This window comes from Octopus bimaculoides, chromosome 18 (genome assembly GCF_001194135.2).
Source record: "Octopus bimaculoides isolate UCB-OBI-ISO-001 chromosome 18, ASM119413v2, whole genome shotgun sequence".
Lineage (NCBI taxonomy): Eukaryota > Metazoa > Mollusca > Cephalopoda > Octopoda > Octopodidae > Octopus > Octopus bimaculoides.
Genome location: NC_068998.1, coordinates 19722018 through 19738567, shown reverse-complemented (window position 1 = coordinate 19738567; position 16550 = coordinate 19722018). Strand labels below are relative to the sequence as shown.

At 36.3% G+C, this 16550-nt stretch overlaps 2 protein-coding genes across 3 annotated transcripts in view; one reads left to right on the top strand and one right to left on the bottom strand.

Moving 5' to 3' along the window:
* LOC106881051 (uncharacterized) overlaps positions 1 to 3397 on the bottom strand; it is a 26657-nt gene extending 23260 nt beyond the window's left edge. The window contains exon 1 of one of the 2 annotated variants that reach the window (XR_008266075.1): positions 3208 to 3379. The gene's annotated coding sequence lies outside the window, so the exon portion shown is untranslated. Of the gene's footprint in view, positions 1 to 3207 lie in introns of both variants that reach the window. The other variant, XM_014931259.2, reaches the window with a different exon arrangement.
* A 3139-nt stretch (positions 3398 to 6536) lies between these two features.
* On the top strand, positions 6537 to 13972 carry LOC106881052 (snRNA-activating protein complex subunit 5). The gene is made up of 4 exons (XM_014931260.2): positions 6537 to 7030; positions 9165 to 9254; positions 10360 to 10420; positions 12850 to 13972. Exons 1-4 carry the CDS (start codon positions 6923 to 6925, stop codon positions 12981 to 12983), a joined length of 393 nt encoding a protein of 130 aa, XP_014786746.1. The 5' UTR covers positions 6537 to 6922; the 3' UTR covers positions 12984 to 13972.
* Positions 13973 to 16550: the final 2578 nt, after the last annotated feature.

The following is a 16550-nucleotide window of genomic DNA, read 5'->3' as shown; positions in this document are numbered from 1 at the left end:
GGGGGGTGATCAAATTGATTAGTCCCTTCCACCACAATTTCAGACCTGTGCCTATAGCAGAAAGAATTATTATTATTATTATTATTATTATTATTAGGCCAACAAGTTGGCAGAATTATTAGTATGTCAGATAAAATGCTTAGTGACATTTGTTCTGGTTTCACGTTCTGGGTTCAAATTTTGCCACAATCAACTTTGCCTTTCAACCTTCAGGAGTCAATAAAATGAAGTACCAGTCAAGTACTGGGGTTGATATCAGTGACTAACACTCTTTCCCTAAAATTGCAGGCTTTGTGCCAAAATTTCAAACTATTATTTTCTTTTCTTTTCTTTCTACATTAGGCATAAACCCGAAATTTTGGGGAAAGGGCTAGTCAATCAAAGAAGTACTAGTGGAACACCAGGCTCGATATAATTGACTATCCCCCAGGTCTTGTGCCTATTATTATTAGTAGTAGTAGTAAAAGTGTATTCGTCTTTTCTAGTCAAATACTAAAATCAATAATTATTTCATGATAGCCATAAAAATTGCTGGACATAAAACTATACATTTTTTTTACTCTAGGCACATTTACAGAAAGGTATTGATAAAAATTCTATGAAAAATAAATTATCTTTATATGTCATATTTGCAATTCTCCACATGATAGGAAAGTCAGTATTAAATGCTGGTTCAGTGAATTTACGGAATTTACCGAATGCCATCACCTTTGAGTACAAAACGAAAGATTGCTCTGCTAATACCACACTACAAGTGAAAGAATCAGGATTCACACTAATGTTTATTCACATTTCATTTACACCCTTGAATTTGAAGACTTGATACAACAGCATGGCTCTTTGCAATTCTTGCAATGTCAGTCCATATGAAGGCATTCACCATTTCCACAGCAATGATGATGCCTCTATTGCATTTTTAGCCAAACACAGCCTCCTGCAGTGTACACGAGATTGTCTGAACTGCAATACCCCATGCATTTTGCACCAAGGGACAAACATATGGCGCTGCCATAAGGTGATGCAACAACATGGATGGTCTAGAAGGGAATGTAGAGACTCCATATCTACATTTAAGGATACCTTTCTGGAAGGCATCCACCTTTGAAAGTTTTGTTTTTTGTAAACCACTTCTTCAGCACAGCTTGGTCTACAAATCAACAGAGGAAAACCTTGGATTCTGCCATAGAGCCTCCATAGATTGGCGGTCTTTCTGTTCGGAGGTCTGCCAGTTTTGGGCAGAAAACCACCAAACTGTTATCAGAGGACTGGAAGTTGAAGTAGAAATTGATGAGATGGTTTTGGTCTGTCGGAAATACATACATGGCAGGATTGTGAATATGGCATATAAAGATAACTTATTTTCATAAAATTTTCATCAATACCTTTCCATAAATGTCTTTCTTGCACACTACCCCCGCCTCCCCAAACACATGCACACACCTGCATGCAGATACACATGAACAAAGTCCCATAAAGTTTTTATTCTTTCTGAATGAAGAACACAAACATATTACTGAATATCGTGTTTGCTTCTATCAGGACCGTTTACCTTTAAAGCGAAAAAGCAAAACCGACGTATACGACAGGTATGTAAAACATATTTCTGTGTATTTTCTCTGTTCATTCACATGCGCGCGCACACAAACACACAAGCCGTTCATTTTCACTTTTAGACAGCGGGATAGAGTGACGTGGGGTGTATGAATCAGTTTTGGAGTTTCCTCACAGAAAATTTGAAATTATTTATTTTTCCTCCATATTCTTAATCTCCATATTTTCCCACGTAGATTGAGAAAAAAATAATAAAAAAAGTTGAAATTTAAAAATTTGGGGTGGAGATGTGGGAATTTAAAATTTTGAAAACATGGTTTTTGGCATATTCAGAATTTCCATCATCGAAAACACAGGAATCCGATGAGAAAATTTTTTTTTTAAAGGCGGGGGAGGGGGCGGCGATTTTTACGTGCCGGTATACTTGTAAACATTAACCGGATGAAAGGCAAAGTCGACCTCGGCGGAATTTGAACTCAGAACGTAAAGACAAACAACTATATTTTGACCAAATATTTTACGGTCAAACTAATTTAGGAAATATTGACAGTGGAAATGCCAACAAAATGTGCCAATAAAAGGTCATTGTTGAAAAACAGTTTTGGAACGCATGCAACGAAACTTACAAATATTTTAACTCATTTCATAAATTATCGTTTTAGACACTTAAGGTTCTCACCAACATACGAAATGTTGAAAATTTTCTGGGTCCCTCCCCCGGGAAGGAGAGGATTATATAATCGGCCTAACTACAGATTTCTGCCCCCTCCCCGACTTTGGATGATCATAACTTTCAGAAAAATGGGTTTTTATTAATGAAATTCTTTACAAATATACCTCAGACTATGTAGATTCCGAAGACATAGGAATTTTGGGGAAAACAATTGGGGGCTATTTTTGAGAAGCGTTCCCCGCTCGTCCATATTTGTTCTATTTTCATCGTTTTGTGCGTTTGTGCATCCATAGATTTCTACTGAAGCAACAAACAGGCAAAGAAGGCAAATGAAGCCCACATCAGAAAACTCGTTATGCTAAAAATAACAGCTAACGGTCTGGTACACAGGAATATGTTATTAAGGCGACTTATCTGTTGCTTACGAATTTTTTTTCACTTTAAGTAAATTCCCAGGTAAACGTTTCTAAAAGAAAGGCAGAAGACACCAGAAGCAAAAATAAGGAATATACACACAGTTAAATATATAAATGTAAAGTATAATTTGTTACATAATCTCTATAATAAACATGATATATTGAATGGAATAATTCCCCGTTTGAACTTTTTTAATTACATATATATATGTGTGTTTGTGTGGTAGAAATCTTCGCGTGCACAAACGCACAGATTTCTGTAGTTATGCCAAAACCCAATGTATGCTTTATTTATGACGATATAGTAATATATCGTTCATAGTGGATGGTATTGATTCTTGGAATCCTCTAGAGAATTAAAACACAGAGACAATGTGTTATTGTTGCAAAATAAGCTCCCTAACAGATGACACCTTTTTATAAAACAGAAGTGACAGGCAGTAGTAGTACTGTGTATATGCATTCCTTCCGAAATTAACAAAACGGGGAAATCAACAATAAATACGAAGCGGGATTCTTAATAAGAATCGGTCACCAAGCCTAAAGAAATATATAGTTCTTATTTACCAGTATTCAATGTGCACATTTAAACCCGAGGCAATTCCACATACATCGTGTTCTGTCATATTTGCTGGGAAACAAACAGCACTTCGCTGGTTGAAACGAAAATTTTCGGTAAAAAGTGACTCTACTGTGGAATATGACAGAAATGTTTTTAAAATCGAACGGAAGTAAGGGAAGACAATTCTAATTACAAAAACTAATAATTGCAGCTAATATTCTGTAAATACTTGTACAAAAACAATTGCAACGTAGGCGTTCATAAGCCATTTAAATATACAAAAACCGTTAGATTCACTTCAACATTTAAATTTAATTTGCCAAAATATTTTCGTCGCTTTGAGACCGCGACAAAATTCCGTGCTGCATCTTGTACAAAGTAATATATATTTCTTTATTGCCCACAGGGGGCTAAACATAGAGGGGACAAACAAGGGGATTAAGGGGTTTGTGTAGAAAAAAAGAATTAAATTTTAAAAAGGGGTGTTTGTGGGGGGACAAAAGGAAGTTTTGCCGCGTATGATAGTGAAGAAACAAAAAGAAAATCAGTACATAACAGAAGCGTGCGCACTTCTTAGATCTGTTCAATTTGACTCACAGATTTTAAAATTAATTTTTCGTGTTAAAGTTGTCGTATTTGGATAATTTTAGCCAATAAACGACATGTATTCAGTTGAAAAAGCTACTGCTGTTTGCGATAGTAACAACTTCCGGGTCCACTCTGTTTTATTTTGTTTTTTGTTTACTGCCTATGTTGAATATTACACACTTTTTTTTCTGGTTTTCGCATCGGAGTAACCACTAAACATATAAAGCTACGGGTACGCAGCTAGCTTTTTGGTTGTTGGCATGTACGTAGTTTCAAAATGCCTTATTTTACAACTGTGAGATGTATTGTTATTAAAAATAACATTATCAAAACATGAAAGTAAAGCAAAACAAATATGTTATTGATTATTTTGACATCTTGCAGCAGCTGTATGTTTTCTTTTCTGAATCTCCTCGAAGATTGGGGATTTTAAACACACAGGGCAATCTAGCCTTTTCTCTAAAGAGCTTATGTGTAACTAGATGGTCTTCACACTATGAAACAGTCTGGGCAATTAAAAATGTATATAGGGATATTTTATAGTTTATCCCGAACTGGCAAGGCACTTCAGAAACACAGCCAAGTCCTTCGATGCAGGTTGGCAAGCTGACTTTCATCGAAACCCAGAGTCTTTCCCAGGCTGTCATCGCACTTGCCCTCTACCAGCCCTCTATAGTACGCCGAGGGGGTACTCCCTCCGGCGGCATTCCTTGTTTGGGAGAGAAGCACGAGCGCCTGTCGACACTCTGCTTGCCAAACTCCCAGCCTTGGTCTATGCCTGATCCCAGTTTCCAGTTCACCAAAGGAGGTGAACCTGGGAAATATCTCATCAACGAACAGTGACTATACTCGCTCACTGTCCAGGTAGAGCCAGAGATGCCTCAACCTCAGCGCATCTTTAGCCAAGGCATCCCTTACCCACTCTTTAGCGGCTATTGACAGCAGATAGAGTGCCTTACAAGAGACCATATGCCCTCCCACAAGAAGTGAAAGAGCATGCGTTCCAACTTGCTTAGCCACGAATCGGGACACGGCACGACGGTTAGGCGGTAGGTAATGACAGATGCGATAAATACATTTGCCACCTCCGCCCTTCCTTTCACGGACAGCCTCCTCCCAGACCAGGTCTGAGTATTGGACGGCATCGACTTGCCTCTCCAAGTGCCGAGCTGCAAGCCGACCAACTTATCCCAGTTATTTCTTGCTCCTGCCACCGCTTCGTAATCTTTTAGAGCCTCACCTACCCTCTGTAGGTCCTGGTCCCTGGATACAATGACAGTGACATAGTCAGCATACGCTAAGACTGACTTTCCATATCCTAGATCTTGCGGATCTCCACTCGTCACCTCCAATCTTCGCAGTAGTGGCTCGAGAGTCAATACATAGAGCAAGGGGCGTGAGTGGACAACCTTGACGAACCGAGCGTTCGATATTGAATGGCTCCGAAAAGAAACCATCCACCCGAACTACCGACTTGATATATAACTGATTTTGCCTTACCAAATTCTAGTATTTATAACTATGCAAAATTAGCTAGAAGGATAGATATATTGTTGAGAACAACAGATTTCGTTGGAGATCTTTTGGTGAAATAGAAGAGGTTAGAAGGGCCAAGTCGCAAAGACATTATTCTGCTTAGTGAAGGCACCTGGCAAATGTAACTGCTGTCACTCACAGAAAAACTATTGTTTTACCGTGAGAAAAGTGCTGTTGAACTGTTAAGTGAAATTTGGTGATCGAGGATCGAATCCACGCCATACCTGCATGAAGCCACTACATCCTGTTCAGCGAAGAGTACTCTGTACTTTTAGCCACTTAAATATCTTCTTTTCTATCGTTTGTCATAACAACATTTTTGTTAACGATGAATAAATATTTTGTATATGGAACTTCTCATAGACTTCGCGTTAAGCCATTCCTAAACTTGACCAAAGCATATCTTCTTTACACAAGTGACAATCAAATCGAAATATTCCATTAAACAGTGATTTTGGACTTTTTTTGTTTTTAGCACCTTGAAAGCAGACGTGTTGTTTTTGAAATTCATTTTTTTCCTTTCTTTCTTTCTTTTTTTTTTTTTTTGTATCCTGCTCATTTATTCTCCTTAACTTAATTTCGTTTAATATGCTACATCCATTTCGTTTATGCCAGATGTCAAAGACGTTCTTATTACAAAAACATTCAGCAAGATTACCATATATACCATTATTGAACTTCAAATTTTTCTCCAGGAGAACTACACAATCTGCTATGAGATAATGTGAAACAACCAAAACAACTAACACTATATAAATGCCATGTCAACTCTAACAGATAAACTAAACATCAGCTTTTTGGGCAGATATCTGTTACTGAGTGCGGTGTATTTATTTCTTTATTTCGGCATCTTATTTCCATTAGCTCAATTTTCTTTGACATATATACCAGCGATCAGAGATAGAATTCCACAAGATAACAGTATATTTTATCGTTTATTACTAATTTTCTTTTTTTTTCTGTTTATACTTTCTTTTTCAACCATTTTGATTGGGAATTTTACTCTGAACTTGTTTTCGGTAATGTTATTAGAAATCACGGAGGTTTTTCTACCATCTCTCAGACTGAAATTTTTTATGTTTTCAATCTTAAGTTTTCAATTCAGTTTACAAAAAAAGCAAAATTGACGTCTATTTTTAGCATACAAGGGATCCACATAGTGGTCTCTCATATTGTTTATATTTAAAATATTTTAAAACATTTACTGTAATGAGAGTTGCCTCCCTTCACTAATGCCTGTAACTTGAGAACAGTTTACTTTGGATGTTCTGCAATAAAGCCAAAAGTATTAACATACTTGGCAAACGACATCATGAAATATTCATTATGTTGATTTTCATGCAAGCAAAGAAACTTGAACAACATTAAGAATTGAAATAATTAAATATTTACATATTCCGAAAGCAAACAATTATGGTACCGGAAGTTGTGTTAGCTTTTCAAATGCTTTCTGCATTAAGTATGTAAACGCTTGATTCATCAGAGTTTTGTTTTATCTAACTAATCGCTCGGGTATAATACAATAATATATATATTTGTGAGATGAAATATTGATAGAATTTTCTGATAGAGAGAAAGTAACTTTTCTGTTTAATTATGTCAAACACGGAATATCTTCAAAAACAATTTAGCATGTTAAAATGGGAAGAAAAATATATAAAATCAATTATAGAACTTCACGAAGATCAATTAAGTCGTTTAAAAGTAAGTATAAAATGTATAAACTCTACATCCTGAATTTTCTGTAAAATATTTCCTTATGCTAGAAGATATAAAGTATTTATTTTCGTTCATTATATTCTCTTTGTTATGAATTTTGATTCAGTAGACTTATAATGAGATGCAATCCAGTCATGACCATTCCGTCTTTTTTCTCTATCAGGGACTACATTGTCTATTGTATCTTTTGGTTTTAGACTGCGAGTATCTTGAGAGAAATTTGGCTGACTGTAGGGTTTCCCCTTGCCGTTAAAAATAAAAGAAACGCCTAAAAAACAAATAAACTACGAGAAGAAAGATAGTTAGTTATATTATATGCTAAAATTTGTAACATAGCACATATTTATTTCGTGGCAGGGTTTCAGATGTTATTTCGAACTACTTCACTTACTTTTGGAAATAATCTTGATACCACTTCTCTTTTATCAGTTTAATGGGCGAAGGTAAAGAATACGCACACCCGGTGTTTAGAGTTAGGGTTTTTGTTACGCCCAAAACCGGTGGTGTACGTATTCTTTACCTCCGCCGTTTGATGTACCATACCTATATAATAGTTTCTAAAAATTGACGCAAATACTAAGCCTCAGTTCTGGTGGACCTTGCATACATCAAATCTGCATCCCAAAGCCTAGGCTACCCTCCTTAAAGACAAATATACTTTAACCCCAATTAGTTTTAGATCCTCTACAAAGATCAGTACTGTTCTGTTTGGCTGCCACTTTTCAATTTCTGTTCCAATTGATTTCATATTAGGTGTAATGATGTAGTTTTGTGTGTTAATCATTGACATGAAATTCATTTGTGCCATCAATCAATAACTAAAGAATTGAAGAAGGAGACCCAGGAAGACATGAGATGGGGTGGTGAAGCATGACCTTCAAACATTGGGCCTCACAGAGACAATGACGAAAGACCGAGACCTCTGGGGATATGCTGTGATTGAGAAGACCCAGCAAGGAAAGTGAGATCACAGCCATAGCCTACACCAGTGTTGCATAACCAGCCTGTTTAAAAAATACCTTTTAATCGTCAGGCAACATTTTGTGCTTGAGGTGGCCGATGCCAGTGTCACCTGACTGGCTCCCATGCCGGTGGCGCATAAAAAGCACCCATTACACTCAGAGTGGTTGGCATTAGGAAAGGCATGCAGCTGTAGAAACATTGCCAGATCAGATTGGAGCCTGGTGTGGTCTCCTGGCTTACCAGTCTCCAGTCAAACCATCCAACCCATGCCAGCATGGAAAATGGATGTTAAACACTGATGATGATTATTAGCTTTTAAATTTACAAATTTTCAGTAATTTTAACCAATTGTAGGCTGCAGACAGGACACATTCATGCCTGTTTTCATAGTAACAAGCCAAGCTCTTCCCAAGCTATTTACTCACTTGGTCATTTTTCACTTATTAAATGGTTGTAAGATGTACTAAAGATAATAGCTAAATAGGCCTTAAATCACACACCAACTTTTTTTTGCATAAATTATAAATTCCCACATGTAGAATACAAATTTGCAAAACTTTTCTGAAAATTCCAATAAATAAAAGAAGTTATAAGAGGTTATAAGGTGTGCATAAAGCAGAATTCTGCCAATATTTAATTTGTTTACAGTTGACAACATATGCTGTCATGCACAAAATGACCTTGGTAACTTTTTTAAAACATTTTTCTGGAAAAAGTTAAATATCCCCTGATATACACTGTGGAAAATTACATCAATACACCAAATTTTAAAATTTTCACTAAACTTTGTGATTTCCACAGGTGCAGCCAAACAGAAAATATCCACTCTTTGTAATGTTAATTATAAAGAAGCACAAATGAGTTGTCTTCAGTATTTGAGTGGTCAATTTAATTCTACAAACTTGCCTCTGCGAATTTTAGTGACAAGGTTAGCTTCAAATTCATCTGTAAGTGCTTCCTACTATAGTCTAACAAGAACAGTTTATATTTCTGCTGCTCGTGTCAAAACTTCGAGATAAATACTTGTTTTTATCATGTTGTTGTTTGTGCTTATGGAGAAATATGCCCTTTTTTCACTTCAAAATTTGTAGATTTATGCAACTCATATTAGGAAACGAAAATATGTTTCAAAACTAGTTTCTTGTTTTTCTTTTAGGTTGAAGAGCTTGCGCTAAAGCATAAAATAGCTGTAGAAGAAGGTTGTCATGATGAAGATGCAGGCCAACTAAAGAAAAATGAAAAACAGGTAAGTTTTCAATGATAAAATAAGCTAAGTCTTTGATGAGAACTGTTATTCTTCAAGTAAAATAGCTGCAGTTGAATTCTTTTAAGTCAATGAATCTTCCACTCTGAACAAAACTTATAGCAGTTATCTGTCTGTGTGCCTGACTGTCTGTGCATATTGTCGTCAATATATATATATGTATCATCAATGTTTAATGTCCATTTTCCATGCTAGCATGGATTGAATGGTTTGACAGGAGTTGATGAGCCAGAGGACTATGCCAAGCTCCAATGTCTGCTTTGACATCATTTCTATAGCTGGATGCCATTCCTAACATCAACTACTTCACAGAGTCTACTAGGTGCTTTTTACTAGTGAGGTCACTAAATAACTCATAAGACAAGATCCCTCATCTGAGAAAGATGGCTTTATGCCAGGTGGAGACAGAAACAGGTGTTTTGCAGGTTATGCCAGCTGGGAAAGGAGAAAAGATAGTGAAGAGGTATCAGGGCATATTCTTAAGTTACAAGAAGATCTACATAAAAGTGTTTAAGAAATTTGCTTACCAATCACACAGTTTTGGATCCAGTCCCACTGCATGGTACATTGGGCAGGTGTCTTCTATTATAGCCCTGGATCAACCAAAGCCTTGCGAATGGATTTGGATGACAAAAACTGAAAGAAGACCATCATATCTATCTATCTATATATATATATGTGTTTGTTTGTGTCTCCTTGGCTAGATGTACTATGATTGTTATAAATGGATGTCATCTTTTGGGCATGGAAAATCTACCTCAACAAACTCTGTCTGACCTATGTATGCATCAAAAAGTAGATATTAGAATGTGAGTTGAGAGTGAATATGGTAGATAGAAACTGTATTGATTTTTTGCTGTATTTGTGTGTGTGTGTGTGTCCCACCACTGCCTGACAGTTTGGCAAAAGAAACTGATAGAGGAAAAGTACCAAACTTTAAAAAAGTATGTACTGGGGTCTGTTTGATTGACTGAAACAGTAAAACATAAACGGTTTGTTTTTTTTTCATTATTATTTAATGCGAATAGTCAGGATAGCAAAGGAGAAGGTTAAACATTGTAAACCTTTTCATTTGATTTATTTTCAGGCAATGGAAACAGATGAAAATATAAATAGTGTCCCTCTGATGTTAGAAACAAACCGATTCTGTAGGTTCATGTTTATAATACACTTATTGTTCATATTGTAATTATTCATTTTTAAATGCATCACTGTTGCCAAAAAGAGCATAAGGCTACCATCTTCAAATATATCTTTGCTTATTCTTCTATTCTTTTCAGTCATTGGAATATGGCCACTCTGTAGTGAAGGCATTTGAGTGGTTTTAATCTGTTATATTGTGCTCTCCCACCTACTTCACCCACATATTCTAATATTACTTCATTTCATCAACTGCAAAAAAGTGAAAGCTGCCTCTTGTTTTGGGGATGGCAAAGAGTGATTTGGAAGGTGTTTGACTGCTGTTTCTAGCAGGACAAATGACCACATAGAGGCTTTCCTGTTGACTCACCATAACCTTGTTTATATGCTAGGAGCCTAATTCTGCCATGTACATAACAGAATAAGCCTTTAACCACCACAGAAGATGCAGGTATACGAAGTTTTAAAGTTCACTTCACAACTACATGACACCTTAGTCAGCTCCCAAAGACTAGATGCCTCTTTGCATCGTTTAACTTGGTTACTACAAGATGCTGTTCCTGATATCAACCACATTCCTACAGAATCTACTGGGTGCATTTTCTCATGGCAACAACACCAGTGAGGTTGAATAGCCCTTGACAAGATGGGACTAGAGGGACATCACAATCCTATTCTTCCTCTGTTTAAAGCCATCCACTTTATAGTGTGAACAGTAAGTAGTGAGGCTTGTACACAATAAATGTAAATTCAAAAAAGTGAATGATGCTGACAGAAAGGCCAGTTTGGTATTGTGAAGGTGTATGTGTAAAAAGAAAACAAAATAAATTACCCATAGTAGATATGAATTTGTCAACTTCTAGTTGGCAGTTCAGTAGTTTGTTATTTCAAATATTCCAAAGATAATTGGGTTTTTTTTTTATATACATCCTTCTGGTTTCCTCTCTAAAATCAAATTCAAAATTTCTCTCCTCAGCACTTGGCCACATGTAGATGTGAGGATAAATAATGGCACCAGTCTATTGTTTCTAACTATATGGAAGATAAAATGATTATAATCTTAGCCAGGATTGATCTAACCCTTTAGCATTCAGATACTCTGTCAAATGTAATGATTATTTATTCACATTGTTTTGAATTGATCATGCATTATCTCATAGCTTCAATAGTTTAGAAAGACATTGTAGGATATGTGTGAGAAGTCCGATCTGGCCAGTTTGAACATAAAACAGCATATTTGAACTGGATATTGCTGGTTTAAATGTTAAAAGGTTAAATCATCTCGGGTAGCCCTTGCTCTTATCAAGGGGCTTCTCTCACCCAAGTCTTTGATCAGAAGAAAGATAAGGCCAGCACATCTGAGAGACAAATGGGTGCAGAGATTGTCAAGAGAGTAATTCAAAAGTGTGTGTGTGTGCGTGTATGCACAAATATATATGAATGATAAGAGTTAGCAATACTCAACTCAAAAGCCTTGATGGATGCTCTCTCTATTTTTAGGCTTTGACTCTTTGTTGAGTTCATCTGTTCTTGTTGACAGCTATTGGTTTTTATCAGTATGCTGACTCACACATCACACACAAGGAGACTCTAGAGTTAGTGTTGCTGGTTTAATCACCGATGGCTCAACCATGAAACAGGTTATATTGGTTACATAATTACAATTATCGGAGCCTTTTTTGATGTGATCTGACACAAGAAGTGGAAGTTGTCATCACCATCATTTAACACTTATGTTTTCTGCTGACATTGGTTGGATGAGCTGACAATATCCAATGGATTGAAGGACTGTATCATGCTCCAATGTGTACTTTGGCATAGTTTTCTATATCTGGATGCCTTTCCTAATACCAGCTACTTTACAGCATGTACTGGGAGCCTTTTTTTCATGCCACTAGCACTATTGCCATTGGCATGCAGGTCTATGAACCCCAAGGGAGGTGTGAGATCAGCTTCATGCTGGGGGATGAGGAGTTAAAGTATGAGATATTGGGGGTGGGGTCAGAGCAAATTCTTGTAGCGGATATGCATGGCTACTCAAATTTTGTAGCAGAAGGGGAGAAAGAGAAACAAGAAATGATCAATAGTTGTAAAGAGATAGATAATGGTGACAAGGTGCTCAAGTATAGTCGAGTAAATCAATTCTGGAATATGAGTGGTACTTATTTTTATTGACCATGGTGGAAAGGAAGACAAACTCAACTATAGTTGGATTTAAGCTCAGATCATTGAAAGACAGAACTACATACTGAAAGGATTGAGATTTTTGTCTAATTTCTACTATTTTCTCAAACTCCAAAATGCTCTCAGTTTAAATATATGAAAATTCAGTTCTTAATTAAATCCTAAATTAATTAATCAATTTAATTATTTAGATATCAAAATAACTTTGCTGGTTTTTCGTTAAATCTGATTTCTTTTTCACATCTATTTCAAGACAACAATAATGAAGAGGATGAAGATGATGAGGATAATGATGACGATGATGCAGATGAAGGCAGTAACGAGCATTATGATAGTTTAAAATGCTTCCTAGACCAACTCTCTCAGAGAGAACAAAACAAAACTTAAAATGCATTTATTTTCCCAGAAATGTTAACAAGTATGATTATTAATTGTTTAGCCCCTGGTCAGCTCCAATCCATCTGACCTTTGACCAAAGGTGTCCAGACTGCAACAGTCCTCTCTTTTATTCAGACACAATTTGTCTAGGGCTACATTATTCAATGTGTCCTTTTTTAAAAATAATACCAGTTCAGCTTCAGGATATAACTGAAATTTTTTCTATAAATATGACAAGACTTGATTTTTTTAATTTCTATAACTACCACAATTATTTTCTTTTCATTTTTTTATTCTTTTCGATCACAATACACACACACACACATAGCTGTGTGGTTAAGAAGTTTGCTTTGCAACTTCATGATTTACAGCTCAACTCCAATGCACAGCACATTGGGTGTCTTCTATTATAAGCCCTGAGCCAACCAATGCTATGAGGGAATTTGATAGACAGAAACTGCAGGAAGCCCAGTGTGTGTGTGTGAATGTTGATATTCTGCACCTGTTACTGTTTGAGTGAAATAGGACTGATTTTAGCCTTCCTTGTTGACATGATGAGCCTAAAATGTGTGGTGCTCTGTGCTTTTGAAAACATGGAATAAAGAAATCTCTTACTTGAAAAATAAAGGTTGGAGACAGGAAAGGCATCCAGCCATAAGATCCTGTGTCAACTAACTCTCCATTTAAAACAAATTTTAGCACAGGAAGACGGATATTAAAAATGAATATATGGGATTTTTTTATTAATTGAAAAATTGAAATATTCTCAGAAACTGGAAAAAGTACTGGTGAGATTGCAAAAAACTGTTCGAATTGAAATTAATATTGATAATAAACTTCACTTAACTATTTATTTATTTATTGAATTTCATGCTCATCTCCTCAACCTGATATTAATTTATTTTTATATCTCAGATTTATCAATATTTAATTTCAAAATATGAAAAAAATTCAATCAAACATTTCTTTTTACAATAAAACTATATATAACTTCGAAACATTTTTGTTCTCTTCTATTTTTCACCATTTTATATTCATTTGAAATAGAGGGTCATCATCATCATTTCATGACCACTTATCATGTTGGTATGACTTGGACAGATCATCACAGTCCAACTCCTTATTTGGCATTTCTGCCTTCCTAGAAGGTCAGGGGACCATGTCTTGCTTGTACTTTATTTAAGCATAACTGCTACAGCTCTGCATACCAGAGGTTTTGTAACTTTTTTTTTTTTTAAGAGAGGCAGTTATGACTGTCCTAGACATTTGTAACTTTAGTATATCATTACTATACATCTGTGGAGGCGCAATGGCCCAGTGGTTAGGGTAGCGGACTCACGGTCATAGGATCACGGTTTCGATTCCCAGACCAGGTGTTGTGAGTGTTTATTGAGCGAAAACACCTAAAGCTCCACGAGGCTCCGGCAGGGGATGGTGGTAAACCCTGCTGTACTCTTTCACCACAACTTTCTCTCACTCTTTCTTCCTGTCTCTGTTGTGCCTGTAGTTCAAAGGGTCAGCCTTGTCACACTGTGTCACGCTGAACATCCCCAAGAACTACTTTAAGGGTACACGTGTCTGTGGAGTGCTCAGCCACTTGCACGTTAATTTCACGAGCAGCTTGTTCTGTTGATCGGATCAACTGGAACCCTCGATGTCATAAGTGACGGAGTGCCAACAACAACTATACATCTAATTTGGCCTGCCAACTTTTTTTTTTTTTAATTCCAGACTGAAGAAAATGGCTAATAACATTTTCAACACACCCTACTAAACACTGCTCGTCATAATTCCATCTTGGTAACTAACTACTTGACAGAGATGGGCATCAGCGCTGCTCCTCGCCCTCCCTAGAGTCCAGACCTTGCTCCCTGTGACTTTTGGTTGTTCTCCAAGCTGAAAAAGAACCTTAGAGGCAATAATTTTGAACACAGAGAAGATGGAGTTTGTGACATGGATTCTGGACACTTTCACGTTGGAGGACTTCCATGGGGCCTTTATGAAGTTGCTGGAGTGTTAAAACAAGTGCATTGAAGTCGGGGGATCCTACTTTGAAGGAGATTAGAATTTTGTACTTTTCTGAAGTCTGTGAAAACGTCTTAATACTTCTGGAATGCACCTTGTGTATGTATGAGTGTGTGTGTGTGAGTGAGCGCTTACATATCATAGCTTCACTTAAGTGAAATGATTGGACTTTAGGACAAATCATTCTGTGCTTTCAAAGGAGTGGAGTAGAAACTTTCGTTTCTTGAAAAACTAGTAAAGGTTGGTGATAGTAAAAGCATCCTACATCAAATACGTCCCCATCCAACCTAGGCTAATATAGAAAAAAAATGTGCATTAAGTCTTTTAATATCAAATTGCCCCCAGTTTTATGAGACAAACTTCCTGTTTTAAATAGCCTAAATTAAAAACACCCACCAAAAATTTTATGTTAACTTATGTTCCAAACATTAGTTTAACACTTCAGCGTTCAGATTACTGTCAAATGTAATACATACTTATTGTAATTGTTTTGAATTAATTATGCTTTATTTCATAGCATTAATATTTCAATGATTCGATTGTTTATCTTCATAATGACATTGTAAGGTAGATGTGAAAGGCCAGATCTGACCAGTTTGAATATAAAACAGGTAGAATATTTAGGCCGGATATGGCCAGTTGAAATGCTAAAGGATTAATAATGACAAAGTTATTTTAGTAAACTTTTCATTATTTTTTGAATTAGTTGAAACAGGTAAAGACCCCCTTTGCTCGTGAATGACCATGGGACTGCACCTAGAAAGTTAATCTCCGAGGCATAAGTTCAGGCAAGATTGTTTATGGAAGACCAGCAGTCACCCATGCATACCAGCCTCTCCTCTCCATACCACCAATGTTATCCAAGGGAAAGGCAAAAGTCAATACGGCTGGGCACCAGTGATGTCGCAACTCAATTCTACAGCTGAGTGAACTGGAGCAGCATGAAATAAAGTGTCAGGCTCAAGAACACAATGCACAGCCCGGTCCAGGAATCAAACTCACTACCTTATAATTGTGAGCCCGACGCTCTAACAACTGAGCTTTGAAACAAAAGTCATGCATTTCAACAGAAATAGGGTAATGAAAGGGTTAAACAAACAATATCATGTCATACCCACATATATACATTAACTTTCTATGCAGTTTCTATCTACAAATTCCACTCAGAAAATATTGGTCAACGCAAGGCTATAGAAGGTACGTTCTCAAAGAACTGTGCAATGTGATAGAACATGTCATCATGACATTGCAAAGTGACTATTTTAACCACATAGTTCTGACTTCAAACATTAGATAGTAAACAAAACAAAAAAAAGATTCATTTGAAACTAATGGTGGTTTTCATTGTCAAAAATGATTGATGGAAGCTTGCATGATGTAGGGAAAACAGAATTCTAACATTTTGATCCAAGCTCTTTGTCAGAGGAAAGTATTTCTCAGATGAAAGGATTGGTTTGAAACCTCAGGATTCTCTTTTATCCAATACATATATACTTATGCACATAACAATACATATATATATATATATATATATATATATATATATATATA